This window comes from Micromys minutus (genome assembly GCF_963924665.1).
Source record: "Micromys minutus genome assembly, chromosome: 5".
Taxonomy (NCBI): Eukaryota; Metazoa; Chordata; class Mammalia; order Rodentia; family Muridae; genus Micromys; species Micromys minutus.
This window is the reverse complement of record NC_137974.1, coordinates 2,209,124-2,232,870: the sequence shown is the minus strand read 5'-3', so window position 1 is coordinate 2,232,870 and position 23,747 is coordinate 2,209,124. Positions and strand designations below refer to the sequence as shown.

The window sequence follows — 23,747 nt, the reverse complement described above, 5'->3', positions numbered from 1 at the left end:
TGAGCCGATCGCGCTTACGTCATCAGACGAAGCCGGAAAACCTTCCGGCCCTGGCTGCAAACCCGGGTCGGCCGTCTAGGCTGGGTTTAACTAACGTGGTGGGCTTGGGCTTTGAGCGACTGTGCGTCGCAGCGAATGGCTAGGGACCTGATCGGGCCGGCACTGCCGCCAGGCTTCAAAGAGCACGCGGCCGTTGAGGACGAGGAGCGGGACCGGAGCCCGGGTAAGAGCAGCGGGCGTCTGCACTCGGGGCTGGCGACCACCGCGGAGTGGGCGCGGTCCACCTTGAGGAGCGCGCTGGGCACGCCGGAGTGTTTGGGACCTGATCGTCATTAAAATGACTGTACACTCCCAATTTGCTATTAATAGGAACAGGACTGAGCTAACTGATCAATCTTCGTCTGGTCGTCTGTTTAACCCTTCCATCAACTGTATAAGAAAAGGTGGTGCATGTGTAACTAATGATGACAGCGGCTGGAGGACCGGTGCTAAAGACACACAGCTAGTCAGCGATGAAGCCCAAATTAGAACCTAGTATCTCTGTACCTTCAGATTTGGAGGACTCTTGCGGAAGATCCTGTACTTCTCTCGTCCCCAGCTCTGGAAGAGCAGCCAGTGCCCTTAACCCCGCTGAGCCATATCTCCAGCCCTGCAATTATTTCTTAATCTGATTTTCTTTTACTGGCTACCCAGAGACTGTGTCTCCAGCAGATTTTCCTTCCAGATCTTATTTCTAGCATCGCTATTTTTAAAAGTTCCCTTTATTCTTTGTTTTAGGAAGGAAATTTCTACTAAGTTAGGTTGAAGAAGTGTGAGTGAATCCCATTGGGTAAATCCTCCACAGTTTCTTTACCTATTGTATTGGTAACACATTTGGGTAGATGCTGGGTTTTTTCTAACTCTTATAAAGAGTGGCACTATGCAGTGTGTGTGTGTGTGTGTGTGTGTGTCCTATGTTATATCCCCTTAGTTTTAGAATCCTACCAGTTTGCCAAAGTCCTCAGTAAGTATGGGAATCCTGATTGTTCTGTGTTCTCCCTAATCATTTTTCTGTTTTTCCAATCTGATATTTTGAAGCCATATTTTATGGTAATTTTAATTTGTATTTCCTGTGAGAAATGAAACTGAACACTTTTATAATTTTTTGATTATTTTTTACCACTATGCTCTGATAATGGTTTTTTGCTCATTTTCTATTGAATTTTTTTTTGTCTAAAGTTCTTCATATCTGGAACTGAAATCTGAGTAACAAACCCCCACCCCTCTCTGCCCACAGCTCCTAGTAGTTGTGTCCTGTGTTGTGAATGTGTTGAACTAAGTGGCTTGGGAGTGAGGGTCTTACAGTCCGTCTGTTTAGCCCTCCATCAATTGTATAAGAAAAGATGGTGGGTGGTGCATGTGTAACTAGTGGTAAAGGCTGTTGTAACTAGCATTTTTTCATAAACGCCCTCAGGATTTGTCTTTGTAGCATCCTTCAGTGTTTCCTTCCAGTGAGGACTCCTGGTCTGAAGGTTTAAACTTTATCAGCCACATTTTATAGAGCAACAAAGTAACACAGGCAGGTTAGCTAATTTACTCAGTTCATATAGTTAGTAAGTGGCCAAGTACATATTCAAAGCCAAAGACTCCAACTGGAAAGCTTGCAGCCTTTCCCTCCTTTGTGTTAGATGTAGAGCTTATTAAGCCTCCAGCATCGGTGACTCTCCCTGTCTAGAATGTTCTTTTGGATTGCTGGGTGGCCACTGTTCTCTCATCACTTAAGTCTACCCAAATGCCTTGTCAGAGTGACCTTCCCTGCCCTCTGTCTTCCAGATTTCCCCCCTCTACACAGACAGGTTTTTACTGTTTCATTGTAAGCACTTAGTCTGAGCTGACTGTTTTAACATTTGTTTCTATGTGAATATTTACTCTGTCACACATGCACAGTGGGTGGATGGGTTGTTAGGTGGATAGATATTTAGAAGATAGAAGTCCATAGTAAATGCTAGCCAGCTGTAGCTATGAAAAGATTTTGGTGAGGAGGACTTGGTGAAAGGGCTATAACACATCCTTTTGAACTTGTACAGTTGCAGGGCCAGCTCTGCCCCCTAATTACAGAAGCTCCAGTTCAGACTCCTCTGACAGCGAGGACAACAGTAGTTCTTTATCTGAAGAAGATGGCACTGGTCCATCTGCAAAGTAAGTCACCAAATTATACAGTGAACCAAACTTTACACTGTTGTTGTAAAAACAAAAATCCCCACTGCTTGAATTGCCAAGTGAAGACTCAGAAGCCACACACTGAAACCCCACTAGCTCAGAGAGGCAGAGAAAGCACCCAGCTGACCGTTCTCCTCCGCCAGAAGGAAAGGCTCCTTTCCTGTCTTAAATACCCTTCAACTCAAAGGCCCTCCGTTCTCTTCATGCACTTATCAGCTGGTTGCTTGCTCGGCCTTTTGGCCTAGGGTTGATTGTATTTTTAGCTCTTGGATTAAAGGTTTGTGTTAGAACTGGACCACACCACAAGTACTTGTTTGCAGTAAACAAAAATCTAGGATCAGAGGCTGAGAAACAGATTCTTCCAGTTCACAGTGTGAGCAAATATCCTGCAACATCACACCTCTCACAGTGGCCAGAACCACTGGCTACTAGAGCATTGTGCTTGGATTTGTGCAGCACAGGGGAGATATCATCTCTGATGGCATTTCACACAATGTACATCTTCTATAAAGAAACGGGTTTGGTGCTGCCCACCTTTAACCCCAGCACTCCAGAGGCAGAGCCAGGTGATCTGTGAGTTGGAGACCAGAGACCCGTCTCCAAAAGAATAAAACAGTTTATTCTAGTAATGTGTAACGATGGATGTGCTGTTCAAATGAATGATTTCTTTCTAATCTAGCCTTCCTGACCCTGGGGCAGGTAGTTGAATTGAAGTTTGTTTCTCAGATGACTAAGGTTTTTGATGCCCTTTCAAGCTTGTGAAGAGTAGAGAAAACTTACAGTGCTTCTGAGAGGGAGAAGAGCTGAAAGCAAGCATTTCACTAAGAAAGGGCCACAAAGGCTTCTCACTTAGTTGGATCTTGAATCCTCCACAAGATAAAGAACGACGATCCCGTCCTAATAAACAATTGAGTGAAGGTAAATCCCAGGAAGAGATTAGGGACTGTTAAAGTGTGCTGCTGTTTTGTTTTGTGTGAGAAGCAGGGTCAGTTTGTTTCAATGTTTAGACATATCTACTGAATATTTTTTTATCAAAATTAAAGCTTCTGTTTTTGTAAAAATTTAACGTATGTTTACCTTAAGTTATGCTATTTTTTGTTTTCAGAAAGCAGAGGCGAAATGAAGTTAGAGACGACGACGATGAGGATGATGGGTTTTTTGGACCAGCCCTTCCTCCTGGGTTTAAGAAGCAGGACGACTCTCCTCCGAGGTGATAAATTAGAATGTGTCAGCCATTCTAAAGTTCATAATACTATATTTTTTATATAGAGACTGGCCCACGAAAGCCATCCTTTTAGTTCTGAATGAGTTACGTGTATACCAGAGTTTGACATAGCAGCTGGAAGGTGGGCATCTAGTCACTCCGTTCTGCGAGTAACTAAAGAATCAGTGGGGAAACCGTCAGCGAGAGCCCTGATGGACAGGAGAAAGCAGGCGGAATGTCCCTCATGGGTAAGACTCCAGTTAGTCATTCCCACAAGTAAGCGGGGTGACTCCCCTGGCAGCTGTGCTCAGAACCAGTGTTTCTCCCCAACAACTCACTCTCCTCCTGGACTCAAGGTCGTGACACTGGGGGGAGGGGTGTTTTCTGTTTTCCTTTTCCTGTCTCACAGGGCCAGGGACCACCTGGCCCTGAACAAGGGGTCTTGGAGGACACTGTAAGACAAATGTGCTTGGTTCTGAAGTGGGACCCATCTCCAAACTCCCATCTCCCATCTCAGGGAGTCCATGACAATTTTCTAGTGTAATGCATGGCACATGCCTGCCTGTATGGAAGGGCGCATAGAAGAGGTGGCTGTTTCTTTTTGAATTCAGAGTTTAAGACCTCACGTGCCGATTCCCAACGTCCATGTAACTCTGTAGAATAAACGATCCAGGTACACAGATGTGACTCTCCAAGCCTAAAAGTTGGGATCTTTTCTACCTTACCTAGGTAAGTTACTGGCCTCTGCAATATAACATTCCTTCCAGAAGAGTCATTATAGACGGGCAGTCTCTCAGCAGAAAATCTGCAATCCAAAATGCTTCCAGATCCCAGACTTTGAGTGCAGCCAGTATGACACCGGAAGTCAGATATTCACTATGCACAGCCTTGTTTCAGGAATATAATTATCACCTGCCTTAAGGCTATGTGGAGGTGTATATGAAACACAAATGAATTTTTGCGTTTAAACTTGAGACCCTTTCCCCAAAGTTTCTCATTCTGCATATGTAACTAGTTCAGAATCTGAAATCGGAAATGCTAGTTGTCTAAGCATTTTGGATGAGCTTAATCTATGACAGCTCCTTTCTTAAAAATTACATTTGGTGCTTGGTCTTGCTTTTTTTTTTTTTTTTTACCTTACAGGTCTTTTGCTTGTATAGGATGGTTTCTGATCTTGTGTTTTTATGAAAATTCTACATGTGCCAATGTGTGGGTCTGCATCTGAATGTGTTTCTTGTGTTCTCTCTGTGGCTCTTTCTTCTGTTTTGTTGTTGTTGTTTTATCTTATTTAATTTTAGGTGCCTGTTTTCTAATGAGAGGGAGAATGAAAGGGTGTAGATTTGTGTGGCTGGGGAGGTGGGGAGGATCTGAGAAGAGTTGGAGGAAGGGAACCAGAGTCAGATATATGGGAAAAAAGCTATTTTCAATTAAAAATCTGTGTGTGAAATAAATAGTAGCATATATTATAGTAAAAAAATCTCTAATACAACTGTTGAGTGCCATGTCTGTTTTACATTTACTATATTTAATATTGAAAAATCTTTATTACATTTTGTTTATCTGTGGGAGGCACACAGGACTCCTGAACCTGTGGAGGTCACAGAACAACTTGTGGGTGTCAGTTCTCTCCTCCTTCTCTGTGAGTCCCAGGGTTGAACCCAGGTCCTCAGAGCCCTTACCCACTGAGCCTTCTCACTGACCCAGACACATACACATATATACTGTCTTCTAAGATCTTACTATGGGTTTTATCACCACAAATTGTAAAGTCATAAAATCAAGCAATATCTGTGTGGCTCTGGTAAGGATTATACTTAGGGAAAAAAACCTCAAACATTTCCTTGTAGCTTGTAAACGGCAGATAATTAGGTCTTTCTGATAATCTGAAACTGCCCACTCATACACAAAACTATTCTATACTTGGTTCATGAACCAAGACAAGATTATTAGGAGGTCATAACCACTGACTCTCAATACTGTTTCATCTCTGCTGTCAGGGAGGCTCCAAGTCAACACGTACCCCCTGGAAGTCCAGCAGAGGACTTCAGTGGCGTCTGCATAGCTAACACTGACCAGCAAGAACCATAAGGAAAAACTGGATAAAGGAACTGAAAGTATGGAATGAGAAGAAAGTAGATTTTCCTTTCTAGCAGAGACTCAGGATGGAGGCTGTTCTCTCTTGTATTGATGATAGCTCCCTGAGAACAGGGCAGTAATGCAACTCAAAAAATCATGACACTTGACATTTAAAAGTCCGGGGCTTAGACTCCAGCTCATCCCCTCGTTGCTTGTGTTGATCTTGGCCTTTAGTTCTTCCCAGTGTGCTGTGGCTTACATGGACAAGGTTGTTTAAGGAAGTAACTGCATAGAACCAAGTGAAATGTGATTGGCACAGAACCTCCTTCCTCTGTGGGGCACGTGGACCAGCTGCATGCTTCTGTGCTTCTGGGTCATTACTGGATTATTAGCAAGGACTGTGTGTGGGTCTGTATTGCTGTGGTGCGTTGCCACTGACTGCTGGTATCTATTGTATGTGCCTGCTGTAGGTGTCCTTAGGAGAAAACACTTTGTACTTGAGTAGTTCTCACTGTAATTATAAGACCCAGTGGAATTTTTCAGTAGGTAGCAAAATCAAAACAGAGTGGAAGTCAAAGCACAGGATGGAAAATACCCTCATGAGGACAGTTGGGTCAAGAAGATTGAAAATGTATGCGTTAGTGTCCAGTTGATGACTCAGCAGATAAAGGCATTTGTCCTGCAGCCTGAGAACTTGCGTTTGGTCCCCAGTTCTACAGTACAAAGAGAACCCATTCCCTAAAATTGTCCTCTGGCCTCCACATGCATCCTGTGACACACACATGACCATAGATAAATGAAAATATTTTTTCTAAAAAGTAGAAAGCAGGTGCAAAAATTAGGTTTTTAAACATCTATAATGCTAATGAAAATTATGTTACAAAAAATTCTTATTTTCAACATTTGTTATTATCTGGCTTTCTTTTAACCGTGAAGTTTTATTCTGAAAGTAGCTTTTTAAAGTCAAGAGAAGATGATAATGATATATTTTATTTTCAGGCCTATAATAGGTCCTGCATTGCCACCTGGTTTCATTAAGTCACAGAAAAATGACAAAGGCAGAGAGGATCCAGGGCAAGTGTCGCCATTCTTCAACTCAGAGGTTTGGAAATTTTTTGTTTAAAGAATAAAATGTATAATAGACTCAGAACTTGAGTGGTATCTGTAATCATGTGGCTCATGTGAGACAGAAGACCCCAAATATAAATCTCTTTTTTTTTTTTTTAAAGATTCATTTTATGTATATGAGTACACTGTAGCTGTCTTCAGACACACCAGAAGAGGGCATCAGACCCCATTACAGATGGTTGTGAGCCACCATGTGGTTGCTGGGAATTGAACTCAGGACCTCTGGAAGAGCAGACAGTGCTCTAACCACTGAGCCGTCTCTCCAGCCCCCAGATATGAATCTCTTAACACATTGTCAGCTTGCTGTGAGAGTAGAACACCCAGAGATAAAAGTAAAAGCTGTTCTTGTCCTGGTTAAGTCTAAACAAAACAAAATAGTCGGGTGTTATGGTTTGTGCTCCTTATCTTTGAAGGTTGTATTTTCATTACTTTTCACTTCCCATCTTAAGAAGTTTCCCTCCAAGGCGGAAGGTTTTAGGCATTAAAGATCCTCTGCCTAGGGAGTGGTACCACCCATAGTGGGTGGCTCTTCTCATCTCAACAAAGTATAAATGCCCCACTCACTCATTCACACACACACACACACACACACACACACACACACACACACACACAAGTAAAGTGCATCTAAAAAGTTCATTATGTGCTTTATATTTGCATACCATGTCACAAAGGTTTCTACCTATAGAAAATGACAAATACACTTAAGATAAAGTTTGTGGGCCTGGAAACTAGCACAGTGTGTAAAAGTGCCTGTTACACAAGCTTGGCAACCTGAGTTCCATCCCTGAAATGCATGTGAAGATGGAAGGAGAGAAATGACTCCATAGTGTTGTCCTGTGGCTTACACACTCACATACACACGCGCGCACACAAACGTTTGTGACGGGACAGTTTACTGTTGTAGAGGTAAGCTGTAAACACTTAAGGTTATACCATGAGCAGGTGGAGTCGAGAAGAGAGTGGACACATTCCTGTGAGCGTGCAGAGACATTCCTGTGAGCGTGCAGAGACATTCCTGTGAGCGTGCAGAAAACCCTGGTCCTGACAGGGTGATTCTTAGGCACTAGTTTTAAAACTTACCCTAAGTTCTCTAGTGTTAGTAGACTGATTTAATGTGTGCGTGTGCATTTGAAAGTAAGCACAAAAGCAGGATAAAGTTATTTAATTGTACTTGTATGAGTTTAAAGACAATAGGTCCAGATGGAAAGCTGTTGTTAGGTTAAAGGGAGAACGAAAGGTACATATACATGAACTCCTTATCCTATGAACTCAAAAAATTAAAATAAGGTGCAGAAGCTGTCAGAACCAAAGGACAAGCATGGTATTCCTTGTAATAAATCTGCTGAGGGCACGGACAAGCTATAAGCTTCAGGCTATCACGGCATCTGTCACCGAGTTGCTCCCGGGAACCATTCATCACTGTGACTTCAGATCAGATACAGGTCTAGGCCATCCACTCCTTTGTGTCAGCCGAACACCTACTGGGGGCCCCCTGGGCTGGGATTCAGTTGGGCAATTTTCACTGTCTTTTCTGTCCTTCATAAGGACCTGTCCAAACCTGTTCTTAGTCCTGTAGCAGCCTGCTTGCAGGAGTACCACTGACCACCTATCTACATTCTCAGAGGACTTGCCTCTTCTCGTGGACCCCGGCACCGGTAGCTCTTTACCACGGCCCCTCTTACCCTTTCCTCCTAGCCTGTCTTTCACCCATCACCCTACAGAAGCACTGTCTGCCAGAGACCCACAGCCACCACACCTGCTCAATATCCAGAGAGAGTAACAGCAACCAGAGAACAGAAACCCACCCAGCAAAGCAAGACCTGCTATGGACACCAAGAAATGCCTCAAACATCGTAACTTCAGATGCTTAGGTTCTGTTATCAAACAGAAACAGATAGCAAAGATAATGTGCCTCCACCAGAAGAGAAGCCAGTGGCCCTATTACAGTAGGCGCCAAGAAATGCAATATAGCTGAAGCTTAAGACAAGGCTCTTAAAATAGCAATTATGGATATATTCGAGGACCTTAAAGAAGGGATGAATAAATCCTTCAATGAAGTCTATGAAAATACAGTTGACTGAAATAATGGAAACAATTCAAGGCTTAAACAGAGAATTTAACAAAGAAATAGAATCACTGAAGGAAACCCAAACTGAAGGAAAACGTGAAACAGCCTCAGAGTTAAACCTCACCATCAGAGTTCAGGCCGTGGAAAAGAGACAAGGTAGATAAAAAGGATAGCGCAGTAAAGAAGTGTTGAGTCTAAAACTCAGAGAGCAAGAGGTGTGCAGTTAACACAGCTCTTGTCCTTGTAAGTGAGCTATGCAGGAAGCTGAACTGATGCGTCTGGTTCAGTGTTGGGAGCCGCCAGGCAGTTTGTCTCACAAAAGCTGGTAATGATACCGTGACTCACTTGCCATACTCCAAAGAGCATTTTATGTACGAGGAATAAAATAGGTTTCGATTGTGTCTTTTCTGACCAATTAGCAATAAATGCCAGGAATGCTGTGTGGAGAGGATTTTAAGGCCAGATCTTTGCTTATCAATCAGGATTGAAAGCCTGGAGGAGGGACTCAGGGGCAGCACCCTTGCCTAACATACAAAGCCTGGGCTCCTACCAGCAACAACCAGCACATGTGCACACACGGAACAGGAATGGATAAGAATAGTATAATAAGGTGTCTGATGACATAGGAAGAGACATGGGACAGACAGTCCACGAACTATGGCACTGTCATCGTCAAGGAAGCCAAGGGAACACTCATTCAGTGATGGGCTAGCACTGTGGGGTTTATGGGGGTTGGGGGTTTGTTTGTTTGTTTGTTTTTGCCTGTTTGCTTATGTGTAATCCATTCAGCTAAGTTCTAGGTAGTTTAAGATCATTGTAACCTATTGGTCTCTTCCTAGATTAAAGATACTATCTTGTTTTAAAGGAAGCAGAGAGCGATGAAGATGAGGATATTGTTGGACCAATGCCTGCAAAAGGACCAGTTAACTATAGTGTAACAACAGAGTTTGAAAAAAGGTCTCAGAGAATGAAGGAAAGATTGACCAAAAGAGATGATGTAAGTTTTCAAAATTTTTTATTGATTTATTTTTGCATATGAGTGTTTTGCCTACAGGCACACCAACTGCATGCTGGTGTCTACAGAGGTTAAAAGATGGAATCAGATCCCCTGGAATTGGATCAAATGGTTGTAGGCCACCATGTGGCTGCTAAGAGCTGAATCTGCCTTTTTTTTGGAATAGAAGCAAGCACTCTTAACCTTTGAGCCAACTTTCTACCCCCTAAGTAGTAGCAGAGAATGTGCATGCATACATGTATGGAGTGTATGCATGTGTACATTGTTTTGTTTGTGTGGAGTTTTTGAGTTTTGTTTTGAGACAGGGTCTCACTTTGTAGTCCTGGGTAGCCTAGAACTCACCATGTAGCCAGCATTGGTCTTGAACACAGAAATCTGCCAGCTTGTCCCCCAGAGCTGGAACTCAAGGTGCATACTACCTTGTTTTTACTTTCTCATGAAGGATTCATCTAAGCCAATTACGAGAGAGTCGTGGATGACTGAGCTTCCACCCGAAATGAAAGACTTTGGTCTTGGGCCAAGAACCTTTAAGAGAAGAGCAGATGACAAGTCTGGAGACCGATCCGTCTGGACAGACACCCCAGCCGACCGGGAGAGGAAAGCTAAGGTAACATGATGTTTTTGTTTTTCTTGATTTTTTTTATGTGTTTTGTCTAATTTGGCTTGAAGTTGCAAAGACACAATAGGAGATTATTTGAGGGTGCTACAGGCGCAGGGTTTTGAGGATTTTGAGGGCAACAGAACAGTCGTACATGACCCAGGGACTTGGGATGGTGGCTGAGTTTATTGTCTCACGCAGGTGCGGATTGAACACACAGGTACCAGTGGCATTATGCAAAGGGTAAGCAAGCTTTATTCAGGAGAGTTACAGAGGCGTGAGAAATTGAGTAAATGTGTGAAACTAAGAGAAGTTACAGTTCTTGAGAGTGGTAGGGTTTGCAAGAACTCCCTTGTCTCAGGTTTTTACAGTTCTGTAGCTAAGACTGGACAGAGCCGAGTAATTACTATGAGGTTGGTTAGTTTTCTGGGCTGTCAGGAAGTGAATGGATAACCCACGTGCTCTGTGAATGCTCCATGGTCCAGCAAGAGAGATGCGCTGCTTATGTGCTGCCCACCGGGCTAGGGATGGCCAGAGCCTCCTGTCAGTCCCTTGAGCGTCTGCTGTCTGTCAGCACTGCCTGCTGTTCCTCCCCCAGCTTTGCAAGTGTTTCCGTGCTGTCTGTCCTCACGCCACCTCGAAGTGCTGCACAAAGGGCTGGTTATGTCACATCCAAGCCCTTGCCTGTGGGGTGGTGTTCTAGGTGGTTTCTTTTTAAACGCCATTCTTGCTTATGGTCTGTACAGTTACCCAGAGTATAAAAGAGCCAGAGTCCCTCGGCAGTTTTGATGCGGACAGCCAGTCTGCTGACAGAGCCCTGCTTTCTCTCATACCCTCACCCCGCTGTAGCTTCTCTGTGCCCTTCCTCATTATTGTCATGCTGGTACTTCGTTGTCACACCACCCAGCCACTTGACGCCCTCACACTGGGCCCATTCCCTCCGGCCCTGCGTTACTTCTCATGAGATTATGATTCTGAAGGAGAAATGGGAACCGTCCTCTGCGGAATAGAAAGAAAGTCACACTCTTTGTTTCCACGTTCCAGTCTGCTGCCATTGTTAGAACCTAAGGGACAGGAAGCCACCCTTAATAGGTTGTCATGGAGCTAATAAGAGACCACTGGAAAAAAATTTCATTTTTAAGTTTCTAACTTCAAACTTCCTGGTCTTTATACCCCATTATACTATACACAAAATGATATCTTAAGTTTCTGTAAAAGCAAACCAGTCTTGCAGACTAACGTTGCAAATGAAATACCTGGAGCTCTCTCAGAGTCACTGCATCCACTGCCCGTGTAGGCAAATGTGCCTCCACTGCAGCCCCAAATGAATGACAAATATGAAAGCCCGTACATGTGAAATATCTGTTATTACACTTGTTATTAAGACGTACTCTGTCGGGCATTAGGATCTGAACCAAGGTCTCCAGTGGTGCTCATTAAACTTACACCACCTAAACTATTTAATTACTATCAAGTGTTCCATGTAAGTCCTAAAGGTCTTTTACCTGGATGATAGCTTTAGCGGTTCTGACCTAAACAGGTCTACACTTGACTTATTCTAGCTTGTTCATCATCTTCTGCATGGAAGGATTTCTGTTTGCCACATGTCGCTGTGAGTTGAATTCTTGTGTTTGGTTGTGTGTGACAGAAAGAAAAGATAAGATGAAAGCTATCTGTGGAGCTTTATTTTGTGAAGAGTTGCTCATGCAACTTAGCTTAGAAGTGCTAAGGTCACAGGCAGTAGCATGGACAGTGGGTAAAGGTGCTTACTCCCAAGCCGGATGGCCTTACCTCGATCCCCAGGACCCACAGAGTAGAGAGACAGAAATGACTCTCCGAGGTTGTCCCCCAACTTCCACATAGCATGTGCCCCCTGCCCCGAATTAAAAGATATTTATTTGCAAGGGTGTTAAGGTGTGGGTGTTGTGTTGCGTTCTCCACACTCTAACATACTGCTGCACACTTTGCAACATCATAACTAGTCCTTGGTTGTGGGTTGATATTAAGGTGATACATGATCAGACATTGGGGAGGTAGGCAGGGAAAAGGCTAGGAAAATGGAAGAGGAGGAGAGAAAAGCAGATTCTGAGAAGGAGGATCTAGATCCAGATGGTTTTAATTGGCGATAGGTAGATATGAATATTTTTAAGGGATTCTATAGGTCTTTTTATATCATATAAAAGGGCAGTTTGTATCTTTGTTCATTGGATGTAAGCTAATTGTGTATAGGGTTTGTGGATTGAGAATTTAAACCTGCTTGATAAGCTATGAGGCTTTGGAGTCATGTTTGTGCTGGGTGGTGGAGGAACAGAATACGTCCGGGCGGCCGTATCTACCGAGGACAGAAGCAACAGGGTGGACGGAGTGAACCGCCTCGGAAGGGAACCTCATGAGAGGGCGGCTTGGGGAACAGGTGACAGAGTTCCTGCGCTTGGCTCCACACTAGAGCGGCATCCACAGAGTGAAACCACAGGGACTATTAAAAGGTTAAGCCATCTATTTAATATTTAATATTTAATACCACAACACTTGATCCCAAAGATTAAGAAATTTGAGTGTGGTGACAGGTGAGGGAATGCAGTATTCATAGGAGAAGAAACACACCAGCATGTGATGTCAGGTCTTAGTAATCCTGAGGCCAGTGGCTCTAAAGGGCCTGTTTTGGTTTTGTTGAGGCAAGGTTTTAACCCTGGTTCAGGTTAGTCTCTCTCAGCAATCTTCCTGCCTTAGTTTCCCAGTGCTGGGATCTCAGGCATGGGCTGCCCACGGCTCTTAGCTGGTTACTTTAAAGTTTTTATTTCACTGTTTTTAATGTGTACAAGTATGCTGCCTGCTTGTGTGTCTGTGCACTGTATGTATGCATGATGCTCACAAAAGGCCAGAAGACGTCTTAGGTCCCTGAGGCTGGAGCTGCAGACAGTTCTGAGCCTCCAGGAGGCTACCAGGAGTAATTATATGAGGTTTCATAAGTAAAAACAATTTTGAAATATAACTTCAGAATGGTGTCCAGTTATGCTGTGTAGCGGCTTGTTCTGGTATCTCTAGGGTAAACTAGAGATCACTTTACAGGGTAATCTGAGTGTGTGCGAGCACATGTTTGCAAATGGGCTGTTTATTTTCTTTCTGCTGTGGTTTATTCTCTCTCTGACTTGGTGTCATGTGTCTCTGCTCTTCTTGCTTCTGTTCCAGTTTGTTCACAGGTTTCTTGAGTTTTCTACAAGTACTCGAAACATCCCTGAATGGCGATAGTGTCCTCTTTTTTGTTTCTTTCTTCCCTCCATTTTTGTGAGGATGTGTATACCTTTCCTCTTTCCCTTTTACTGTCTTTTGAAAACAGCAGTGGACGATTTCTTGTGTGCTGTTTTCCTAGGTTTCTGTCACTGTTAGTCCAGACTCATCCTGAGTCTGTCCCAGCTGGATGATGGTTTGCTTTGGATCTTACTGTCCGTTTCTCAGGACAGCGCAGGATCCGACGCTGGCTGTTCCTTCTCGAGGATGTATGTAGCTGTGTCTGACTTCCAGGAATTCAACTGGCCTGGCTTTAGTTCAGTTTCTTGTCATTTAATCTAAGTAAAATTAATAGTATTTCTTTTTAATTCTATTTCAAGTGATGTTATTATGTTTGTTCTTCAGGAAATACAAGAAGCAAGGAAGTCACTGAGCAAGAAAGATGAAGAGACCATATTGTCAGGAAGGGACAGAAGACTGGCCGAGCAAGTCTCCTCATACAACGTGAGTATGAAAACAGCGCAATAAGGACTAAATAGTCTCTTCCGCCCTCTCTCTTCCTCTCCATTTGTCTTGTGCTGGGATTTACTGCATAGCACAGGCTTGTCCTCCAGGTCTCAAGTTTCTGTTTTCATTCTATTGTTAGTTTTGGTTTTTCTTCTCTGTCTGTCTCTGTGTCTCTCTGTCTGTCTCTGTGTCTCTCTGTCTCTCTCTGTCTGTCTCTCTGTCTGTCTGTCTCTCTCTCTCTCTTTCTGCTTGTCTCTCTCATTATTTAGAATTAACTTTCCTAGATTATAAATGAAAAGAATGAAAATGGCGATAACAGCATCTCACCTCTGAACACTGTGATGTGGGGTGATGGTCTTATCTTTAAACTTCAGGAAGGAAACAACTATGTTCCAAACAGCTAAGTGTGCAAGTCCAAGAAAAAAAAGGCATGTTTTAACTGCCACATTCATCTCCTTCACCATCCTGATTTCATACCCAATCTTCTTACGTAAATAAGGTGGTGCGCACATATACACTCTCTCTCTCTCTCCTTCTCTCTCTCTCTCTCTCTCTCTCTCTCTCACACACACATACACACATGGAAGACAGTTGTTTATGCAGCCTCTAAATCATGCTAATCTTACTGTTCTGCCGAAGTTAGGCCCATGCCCACCTCAGGTGGGCACCAGCAAGCGTGGCAGCAAACTCCAGGAGCTCCAGTGAGCTGTCTGGCGAGCCAGACAAAAAGCTTCAATTTGTGGTTGCTTTTGGCAGAAATATCTTAGTGATCAAGATTATTCTTTCAGTGGAAGACAATAGAATTCACCTTCGATGTCTTGACTTTAACATTCACTTTATTTCCATGCAATACAATGGAGGTGTTTTCACACTCGAACACACATACACGCACTCTCACACACACACGCACACGCACACACACACACGAACACATACTCACACATGCATACACTCACACTCACACACACCCCTTCCAGATCTCTATGCCATTTAGGCACATTCCTGTAAGTAACTCTTGATGTTATATCAACCATCTCAATGGCACACCAGTCTTAGTTGTAGTAGCCATTATGTAAGTCCCCAAACTTCTGTCAGGCTGTGTCCCACACCTTGAACTTGATGAGTTGGTGTGGAACACAAGTGGGTACACCTCTATCCCCAGGGTGTCTGCATCTCAAACTCACCCCTCAAGTGGTACTTCTTCCCCGTGTCCCTCTCCCCCACCAGGATGAGCTTTAACTAGACCTGTGGCTCTGCCTGCACGGTCATCATGGTGGTGCAGTTCTCTCTTCATAACTGCTGTTTACTTCAGACAAATCTGTCTCCATCCTGAAAAATACTCAACTCTGTTATCTTTGAACATTTGTATAAGGACTTTCATATATTTGATGAGATGTTTTAATTTTTAATTCTTACCTACCAAATCGTGTATCAAACATTTAATTCCTGCTGGGTATGGTGGCACATGCATTTAATTTCAGCACTCAGGAGCCAGAGGCAGGAGCATCTTCGTGAGTTCAAGACCAGCCTGGTCTACACACTGAGTTCCAGGTCAGCCAAGACTTTGCTCAGAAACCAAACCAAAACAACAACAAAAAAAAATTACTAAGGGCACTTGATCAGAAAGCAAGAACTCTGCTCACTCATAGAGATCATTAGTGCATACTTTTAAAATTGTATGCAAATGTGGTGGGAAGATTTATTATTGGAGAAAAACTTCATAATTGAATCTAAACTTATAAACTAAGTCTCTATTAATTTTTCATTTTTTTTTTGGTTATAATCTTGCTTTCAAAAACTGGGGAGTGGTCTAGCTCAAAGAATAAGTGTTAATTACTGAACCCACTTGCCCTCAAAAGGCTTTAGGCATTTAAAAAAATTACTTATGTTATAAGTGCTTGAGTTGATGAAAACTGTAAAAACTGATCTCTTGACCATGTGGTGTTGACTGGAGCCAGGTTACTGATTACAGTAAACACATGGAATTTTCCTGAAAAGCGGAAACATTTGCATATGCTAACAGGCTCAGGAGGCAAGTTTCAGTAAGCTGAAAAGCTAGGGTCATTTGTACCTCATTGTGTGGATTCAGAATAACCTAAAAGACATACATAACTGGGAAACATCAAAATCCAAAGGAGAGAGGAAAATGAAAGTCAGGATATGAAGACCTGAAAAAGAACATAACTTTTTGAAACTTGTGGAACACATGTTTATAATGGGAGTGGAGTGTCTGAGAAAGAATGGCTGAAAATTCGCTAGCTGGATCTTTCCAAACCAACATTCTTATAGAAGCAGATACCAGCAGTGCCACACTGGGAACATGGCTCCTGAAAAGCAGAACGCTATCTGTAGTAGCCTCAAGAAGATGTATCAATAGAACAGCAATATCAACAGAAGGTAATTCATACGAGCTATCACTGTGACAGCCTAAGTGTCCATCAGAGAGAGGAAGAAAAGCCAGTGGCATAAAGTGAGATTCTTAACAATAAAATGTAGCAGATTACAAGTAGCTGCAGCAGGGCAGGTTAGCCGAAGTCATTACCCCAGGTGGTAGAATCTGACCCAACCGGGAGTGGAAACGCCATGTGGAGTGAGTGCTGGAACAGGAGCACTCAGAGCTTACTGGAGTGACATAGAAATGGCCAAGGTCCTCATGGGGGCTGAATTAGAAAACATTAGTGAATGTGCGCCTGACATCTGTGCATTCAGTTTCACTGTTTAGGAATATACTTACCGAGTCTGGCAGTGAGTGTGCTGAAGTGTTTAGAGCGTAGAGTGATTTCGGCAGTTTCCGTTTAAATGTATCTAAGAAGCGAACATTCTAATCCTGTATACAACTCTGATTACTGTGGCATTTACTCCTCACAGCAGCGATATCATCTTACCTTGAAGCTGCAGTGTAGCCCTCTCCTTTTGATGAAGCAGACGCTCTTTAAAGTAGTGCCTTGAAGAACCAGCCAGTCAGAAGCTAAGCATGAGTGTTCAGAAGCTGTGGGAAAGTCATCCTAGGCCCAGTGAGACAGCTCAGTGGGTCACGACGCCTGCCACCAAGCCTGCTGACCTGAGTTCAGTCCCTAGGATCCGAGTGGTGGTCAGAGAGAGTTGGTTCCCACTAGTTCTTCTCTGACTTCCATACACACAAAATAAATTAGGTAAAGTCTGTGAAAGCCCTTTGCATTCAAGGTGACTTACTCTCAGTTTCATAAGTTTTTGGAAAATACAAACATTGTTTTGGTGCTGGGAATTGAACAGTCTTTGTATATGCTACATACATACACTCTACCACTAAGTCACACCCTCTATTCCACAGACATTCCAAACTCCAATCCTCCCACCTCTGCTGGGATCACAGGTTCACCTCCGACGCCCAGCCCCCACTCCACACCATTCACCGTCACTTGCTCTGTGTTCACTGAGCTGTCTCCACTACTTGGTTTTTGTGGGTAGTCTTTGACATAGTCAGAGCCTTAACAGTTACAGTTTTCAAACAAAATATATCCTTTCTGCCACTCCTCCTCTTTTCAGTTATCTGAATTTAAAGCATTCCAACAAAGGCACTACACTCTTATAGGAAATATGTATAGTAGAACCCAATATTTTATATTTGCCTTTAAAAAATTAAAAGAACTGTGTTTGAGAATTAGAGAAAGAGCCAGGTGTGATGGCGTGTTCCTGCAATGCTAGCGTCTGGGCAGTGGAAGCAGGGCGTCAGGAACTGAAGGCCAGCCTCGGCTACCTGAGACCCTGTATCTTCATACCTTAAGGGAAAGTCACTTTACAGATGCTTTATGCTTTAAGAAAGGTCAAATGAGGGGCTGAAGAGCTGGCTCAGCAGTTAAGAGTGCGTCCTGACCTTGCAGAGAACCTGAGTTCAGTCTTCAGCACCCCATGATGTCTCACAACCGCCTGCAACTCCAGGGCCAGGAGCTTCGTCCCTTTTTGGCCTCTGTGTGGTGCACAGGAACTCATGCAGGATCACACACACACACACACACACACACACACACACACACACACACACATTTATTTTAATCTTTGAAAAGAGAATAACTAAATGGCAATCATTGTGAATGACCTTAAAGTGCCTCCCACATCCCCTGGTCCTGCATGCTGCTCTGATATGTGACATATTCAGCCAGCCTGGAGGGAGGCCTGGCCCCTCTGTCCAGGCCAGTCTTCTCAGAGGGCTATAGCAAGCCCTGAACTTAATAAACCAATTGCTTAGCACAGCTCTTGTCTTCAAATGCTGTCTAGATAGACCTGAAAGTGTGAGCGGCAGCAGGTGCTCAGATGCTAAAGAGAAAGGAGAAGGGGTGGGGGAGGGGTCAGGGAAAAGTACAAGCAGAGTAGTGGGCGAGACCCCTTCAGCTCTGGCCACGTGCCCTCTGCGCAGGCCTAGAATTAGGCCTGTGCTGTGTATTTTTATACTTCAGTTCTCTTTCTCCATGAATGGCTTCAGGGATCAGTTGGTCTCGGATGTGGGAATAAGTGACCACAGTGGCCGTGCTGGCCTCCTTTCTCATTCTCTGCATCCTGTTAATCTAGCATCTTCTTCCTGTCTAAATCATGCTTGTCACAGGTGTGCATTTTCTCCATAGGTGCTGGACCCAGGGAACCCATCAGGGTTTGCAGACATCTCTCACTCACGCCTGTCATGGTTGTAGCCTGTCTGTAACCTACACGCTCTAAGGTTTTTATCTCTTCTGCTTTCCCTAGGAATTAAAAAGGTCAGAATCCCTCATGGACATTCACCACAAAAAGTTAAAGAATAAGGCTGCTGAAGATAAAAACAAGCACCAAGAGAGAATACCATTCGACCGTGATAAAGATCTCAAGGTTAATCGGTTTGATGAGGCTCAGAAGAAAGCCTTAATCAAGAAATCCAGAGAACTAAACACCCGGTTTTCACACGGCAAAGGCAACATGTTTTTATAAGTGAGTGTACTTCAGTGAGGTACATTCATACTGACTGCCCCGTACCCCTCAGAACATGCCTGTGTCGATAGTAATTATGTGCACAAATACATTTCTTTTTGTATAAAGTAGATTCAGGATCTACATTTTTTTAAATTGTGACTTTTGAAAAGTTGGGGAGGAGGGATATTGAGACAAAAAATTAGTTTTGTCTTCACAGTAGCCCAACAGGACATTGCTACTAGAAAAGGGTTCCACTGAAGAGAGAAAGGGCTCTTCACAGAGTGTGGTGTGTAGCTTGAGGGTCATGTGCTTCCTTAGAAAGGAAAGGGTGTGTGTGTGTGTGTGTGTGTGTGCAATTGTTCACTTGCTTGCGCTTGCTAGGGTTTCAGACAGGGTCTCACTGTGTGACCTTGGCTGGACCAGAGCTTAGGCTGGCCTCAAACTCGCAGATACTCACCTGTCTCTGCGTTCAAGTGCTGGGATTAAGGGTGAGTGCCACCATACTGCTCTTTGAACACTACAGTTAGAAAATGTGCATCGCTTCAGAGGCCTCAGTAAGTTGAGTGACAGCTGATACGCCATATATCCGTCTGTGAGAGTCTGATGTCAGTTAAGGAATTGTGTAAGAGCTGAGGGTGTTTCTTAAGTTCCTCATTACTTGTAGTATTATTAAATGGATATCTATATTCAGATGTGATTTTAAAGGATAATATAAACTTTAAAGTGTGTTCCAGGCTTCCTCAACTGTAAATTTCTTGGTTTGTCTTCCAAACTGAACCTAGCGAAAGCACACGTGCTTGAACACAGAGCATAAGTTCTGTCCTTCCGCTGTTCTATTTACTGTCTGTCAAGTCACTGGTTTTATTGGTTTTCAGATAAAGAAGCTGTTTGGATTATCTCAGGTTAAGGTAATATTCTTGTGATTTAATAGTAAATATCCGTAGGGGCGGCAATCTGAAGGACATTATACTCAACCCATTGTCACCTGTGTGAAGTCTAGGACTCTCTTCATGGTCTCACCAAAGCTGTCGGCATCTTGGAGCTTCGCATGGAGTCATCTGATTCAGATTTGTATATGGCACTTTGTATCTGGTTTACTGGACTACTAATTCTAAATGGCTTTTCTAAATAACCAAATAATCACCGGAAATGGGGAATCTGTCCTCACCATCACCCAGAGGGAGTACACGTGCTTTAGTGCTGTCAGCAATGCCTCCTGAGCTGTTGAACAGATTCCTAAACAGGGAGATAAAAGCTAAACGCAAACTCTGTGTTTCTTGCAGATTTTCTTGTTCTGCTGACTCTGTTCTAGTTCTCATGAACCATAGGGTCTTAAATGGGAAAATGTTTTGATTCCCAATTCATGTGAGCTTTATAAAAACTGAGCAAACTTTTCAAATCACAATATAAGTTATTTCTTAATAACTTTGCGCTTTTTGTACAGACACAAGCAGCCTCTTCAAGGATTACTGCTTCTTAAACCTGAAGTATTAGTAAATTGAAGAGGCTTCTTGTCTACATAAATCTGGACAGACCTATTCTTTGACTAAAGGTTTCTGCATGTAAAACGTTATACAAGAGTATTAATTCTCACTGGGTATGGTGATGAACAACTTTAACCCCGGCACTCGGGAGGCAGAGGCAGGCAGATCACTGTGAGCTCAAGGCCAGCCCTGCTCTACAGAGTGAGTTCCAGGACAGCCGGGGTTGTGTAGAGAGACCATGTCATAGAAATCCAAGAAAAGGGAGTATTTGTTCTGTCCTTTTGTGATTGTTTTTTTCCCAATGAGAGGAAAATGGATTTTTAGCTGTGAGAAAGCCTAGCATATTTTATGAAACTTAGTACTTTTTAAAGTTAGATGTTAAGAAACAAATCTTTTTAAAGGAGATGGCAGTCTGCAGAGATGGCTCCTATATGAAGAGTGTGTAAGATTTTCAGAAAACCTGATTCCGTCCCCAGCACCCACTCTTGGTGTCCACAGTCCCTGTACTCCAGCTCCAGGGCATCTGACCCCCTCTTGTGGCCTCCATGGTCATCTGTGCCCAGGTACAAAATGCACACTCAGATGAGTAACTTTAAAAATAAAAATAAATCTTAAACGAAAAAATATCATTTCTGGGCACTCACTGGCCTTGCTTTCTCAGGAGGAGACAGGGGTATCTGTAATACTCTTACTGTTTTCTGTGACCTCAAAGACAGACAGACAGATGCGTGACCTCACTGGCACTCTGGAGCCCGTGCTCGTTTCTGTCACCCAGACGGCAGCCGCAGTAAAGTGTAAGCCATTAACAGGGGGCTTAGCCACATGGAGACACATCCCAATTAATGTCAACTATAAGAAAATGAAGTAGCTCTGTACGCATTACAGAAAGGTGTTCCTCACGCCATCCTGGCTTCCAAGCAGCAGGTCAGCATTTTCTAGTAAAAGCAGCCCTACATTTCTTGGTTACAGGGTTCTGATGCCTTCCCATCAGTGAAGAAGGTCCAGGTAGCACAGGTGGAGCCCCGGGGTCTCACTGCTGACGGAGGCCTCCAGTTCCCTGAATGGTCTTGTCACGTCTGATTGCTCAGCCTCAAACAGGAACCACAGCACTGGTGAGCAGATGGTTGGTTTCTAGTAGCAGGGAAGGTGAGGGACTAAAACAAGAGGGGGCTTGGCCAGCAGGATAAGACTTTCAGATTGGCCTCCACAAGGAAATCAGCCCTGCTTGCGGGTGGGGACATAGTCTACATAGAGTTTTCATTTCTTTAGCCTTAAGAACACATTTACTTTAATACTAATCCTTTGTTAGGTGTGAGACTGCAGTGGTGCAGAGCTGAGCCACGCTTCACAGTCACCTAAGACATTTGCTGTTCCTTTTGCCTTCTGGTCCTTTTGAAGGCTAGTAATGTGATCCCGTTCTGTGGGTGGTGGTGCGGCCGAGCTCTTAAGCTTGAGGTCCTCGTCCGCCTCTTCTCGTCCATGGTTATAGGAACTCTAGAAAAGCCTCTCCAGACCATGGTGCCAGAGAGGACTTAACTCTGAGGGAGAAGGTCCCCTACCTTCTGATGCTGTCCTGGGGCCCCAGGCCGCAGTTACAAAGCCTTGCGCTGCTGTTGAAGAGCTTTCTGTTGGGTTGTTTTGTTACAGCTTTAAACAATGCACCCTAACGGGGCCCAGGCCTTGAGTGAGCGTGAAGTCCTGGCCCAGTCCCCGGGACTCACTGTCACCCAGAAATTGTTGAACTGTGACCATGGTGTGTACAAGGTCGGAACGTTGTTTCCTTCTTGCAGCCATTTCATTTGGAGGGTTACAATTAAAAGGCTGTCTTTAGAAAAGGAGAAATCTGAAGTATAGTTTTATATATACGCAGATGAATAAAATGCCCTCTATAGCTGAGAAGTTGAAATCTTCCTTTTTTTCCTCGTTTTTATTTTCTTAGCTTTCCTGAAGCAATCAGTACTGGCAGCAAGAATGTCCTGTGAAGGTTCCTTCTGGTCAGCCAGTCACTGTGGGCTGCTATGAAGGGAAGGAGAGAAAAAAAAATCAGGGCGTGGGGAGGGGCAAAGATGCTGGTGGCACAGACCTGCAGTCCCACTGTCAGGAGTCTGAGGCAGGAGAATCCCAGACTAAAGGTTTCCAGTCTAGCGATGAGAGAGGAGGCACCCTCACTGGACTAACAGAAGTGTGTGCTGGGGCCATAGATTCCCACCAGGGTTCTGATGTCCGTGTGTGGCCATTGTGGACCTCCTTTCCAGGAGGTAACTGCGAACCCATGTCTCAGAATCTAGTGTAGATCAGCGGTGGGACAGGGGCAGGCACACGACACACAGTAGCTTCGTGGCTGTGGTTGGTGCTGTCCAGGGAAACGGACTGTGTCTGAAATGCCTGCTCATCCCCTTCTCCTTCACTGCCCTCAGACCCCTAATCAAGAAGGACATCACCGTCTGTCCACCACAGTCTGCTGTCATTTATAAATCACACCACAGTTCAAAAGGATATATTTCGACTTTCCCTCCACAAGTAAGAAAAAAATGAAAAACAAGGATTTCCAACTCCAACTCGGTCCACAGCCAGAAAATGTGGGTCCATAATCAATCACATCTCTTAGAAAGCTCTGAGTCCCAATTAATCACATTGCTCAGAAGGGCAGTGGCTATGGTGGCCCCTGATACAGGTTAGTCGGAGTAGCAAACAGACTAGACCTCAGTCCTTCAGTCCTGAGACAGGGTGTGCATAGTGCTAGCTGCCATCATGGGTCAGGGTGACTTGGACAGGGTGTCCTTGGGTTCTCTCGGGGCTGTGTGTGTGTCTTGACTGAACCACAGGATCACTCAGGAAGGGAAGCATTGTTCTCAGAACAACAGCAACGTATTCATGGTGAGAAAAATTGGGAGGAGGAGGGAAAAGAAAAAAACTACCATTGGCAAAAGCCTGGCACTAGTTAGACGTGGCTTTTTAGTGTATTTGAGTAGAGGTCATTTTTAATTCACGGTTGTCTATCATTAGCAGTTAAATAGGTTACCATGGTGCTTCCAACCTCAAAAACAGCAGTTAGATCATTGGTGGATGTATGCTTTCAGAGATGAGAAGGCGGGGGATTTGTCTTGCGCAGGAAGCTGTTCCAAAGTGGACTTTCCTTATGTTCCTAGCAAACTTCCAAAGTCTAATGTGGGCAGGAACTGCAGCAATTTAAGTGTTAGTGACACAAACTGATGTTGTTCTAGAATGAGCTCTGAGTTTTCTGTTAGAATACAGGAGAAGGTTCTGGGGCCATTTAAACCAACTCAGTAATTAAATACAGCCAAAAGTCTAGCAGTATA

The 23,747-nt window shown here is 43.9% G+C and overlaps 1 protein-coding gene across 1 annotated transcript; it reads left to right on the top strand.

The window, feature by feature from the left end:
• The first annotated feature begins 56 nt into the window (after positions 1–56).
• On the top strand, positions 57–22,237 carry GPALPP1 (GPALPP motifs containing 1). Its single transcript, XM_080917271.1, has 9 exons — positions 57–223; positions 2,067–2,178; positions 3,305–3,409; positions 6,479–6,581; positions 9,544–9,675; positions 10,136–10,300; positions 13,925–14,023; positions 18,743–18,961; positions 19,888–22,237. Exons 1-8 carry the CDS (start codon positions 136–138, stop codon positions 18,959–18,961), a joined length of 1,023 nt encoding a protein of 340 aa, XP_080773397.1. The 5' UTR covers positions 57–135; the 3' UTR covers positions 19,888–22,237.
• Positions 22,238–23,747: the final 1,510 nt, after the last annotated feature.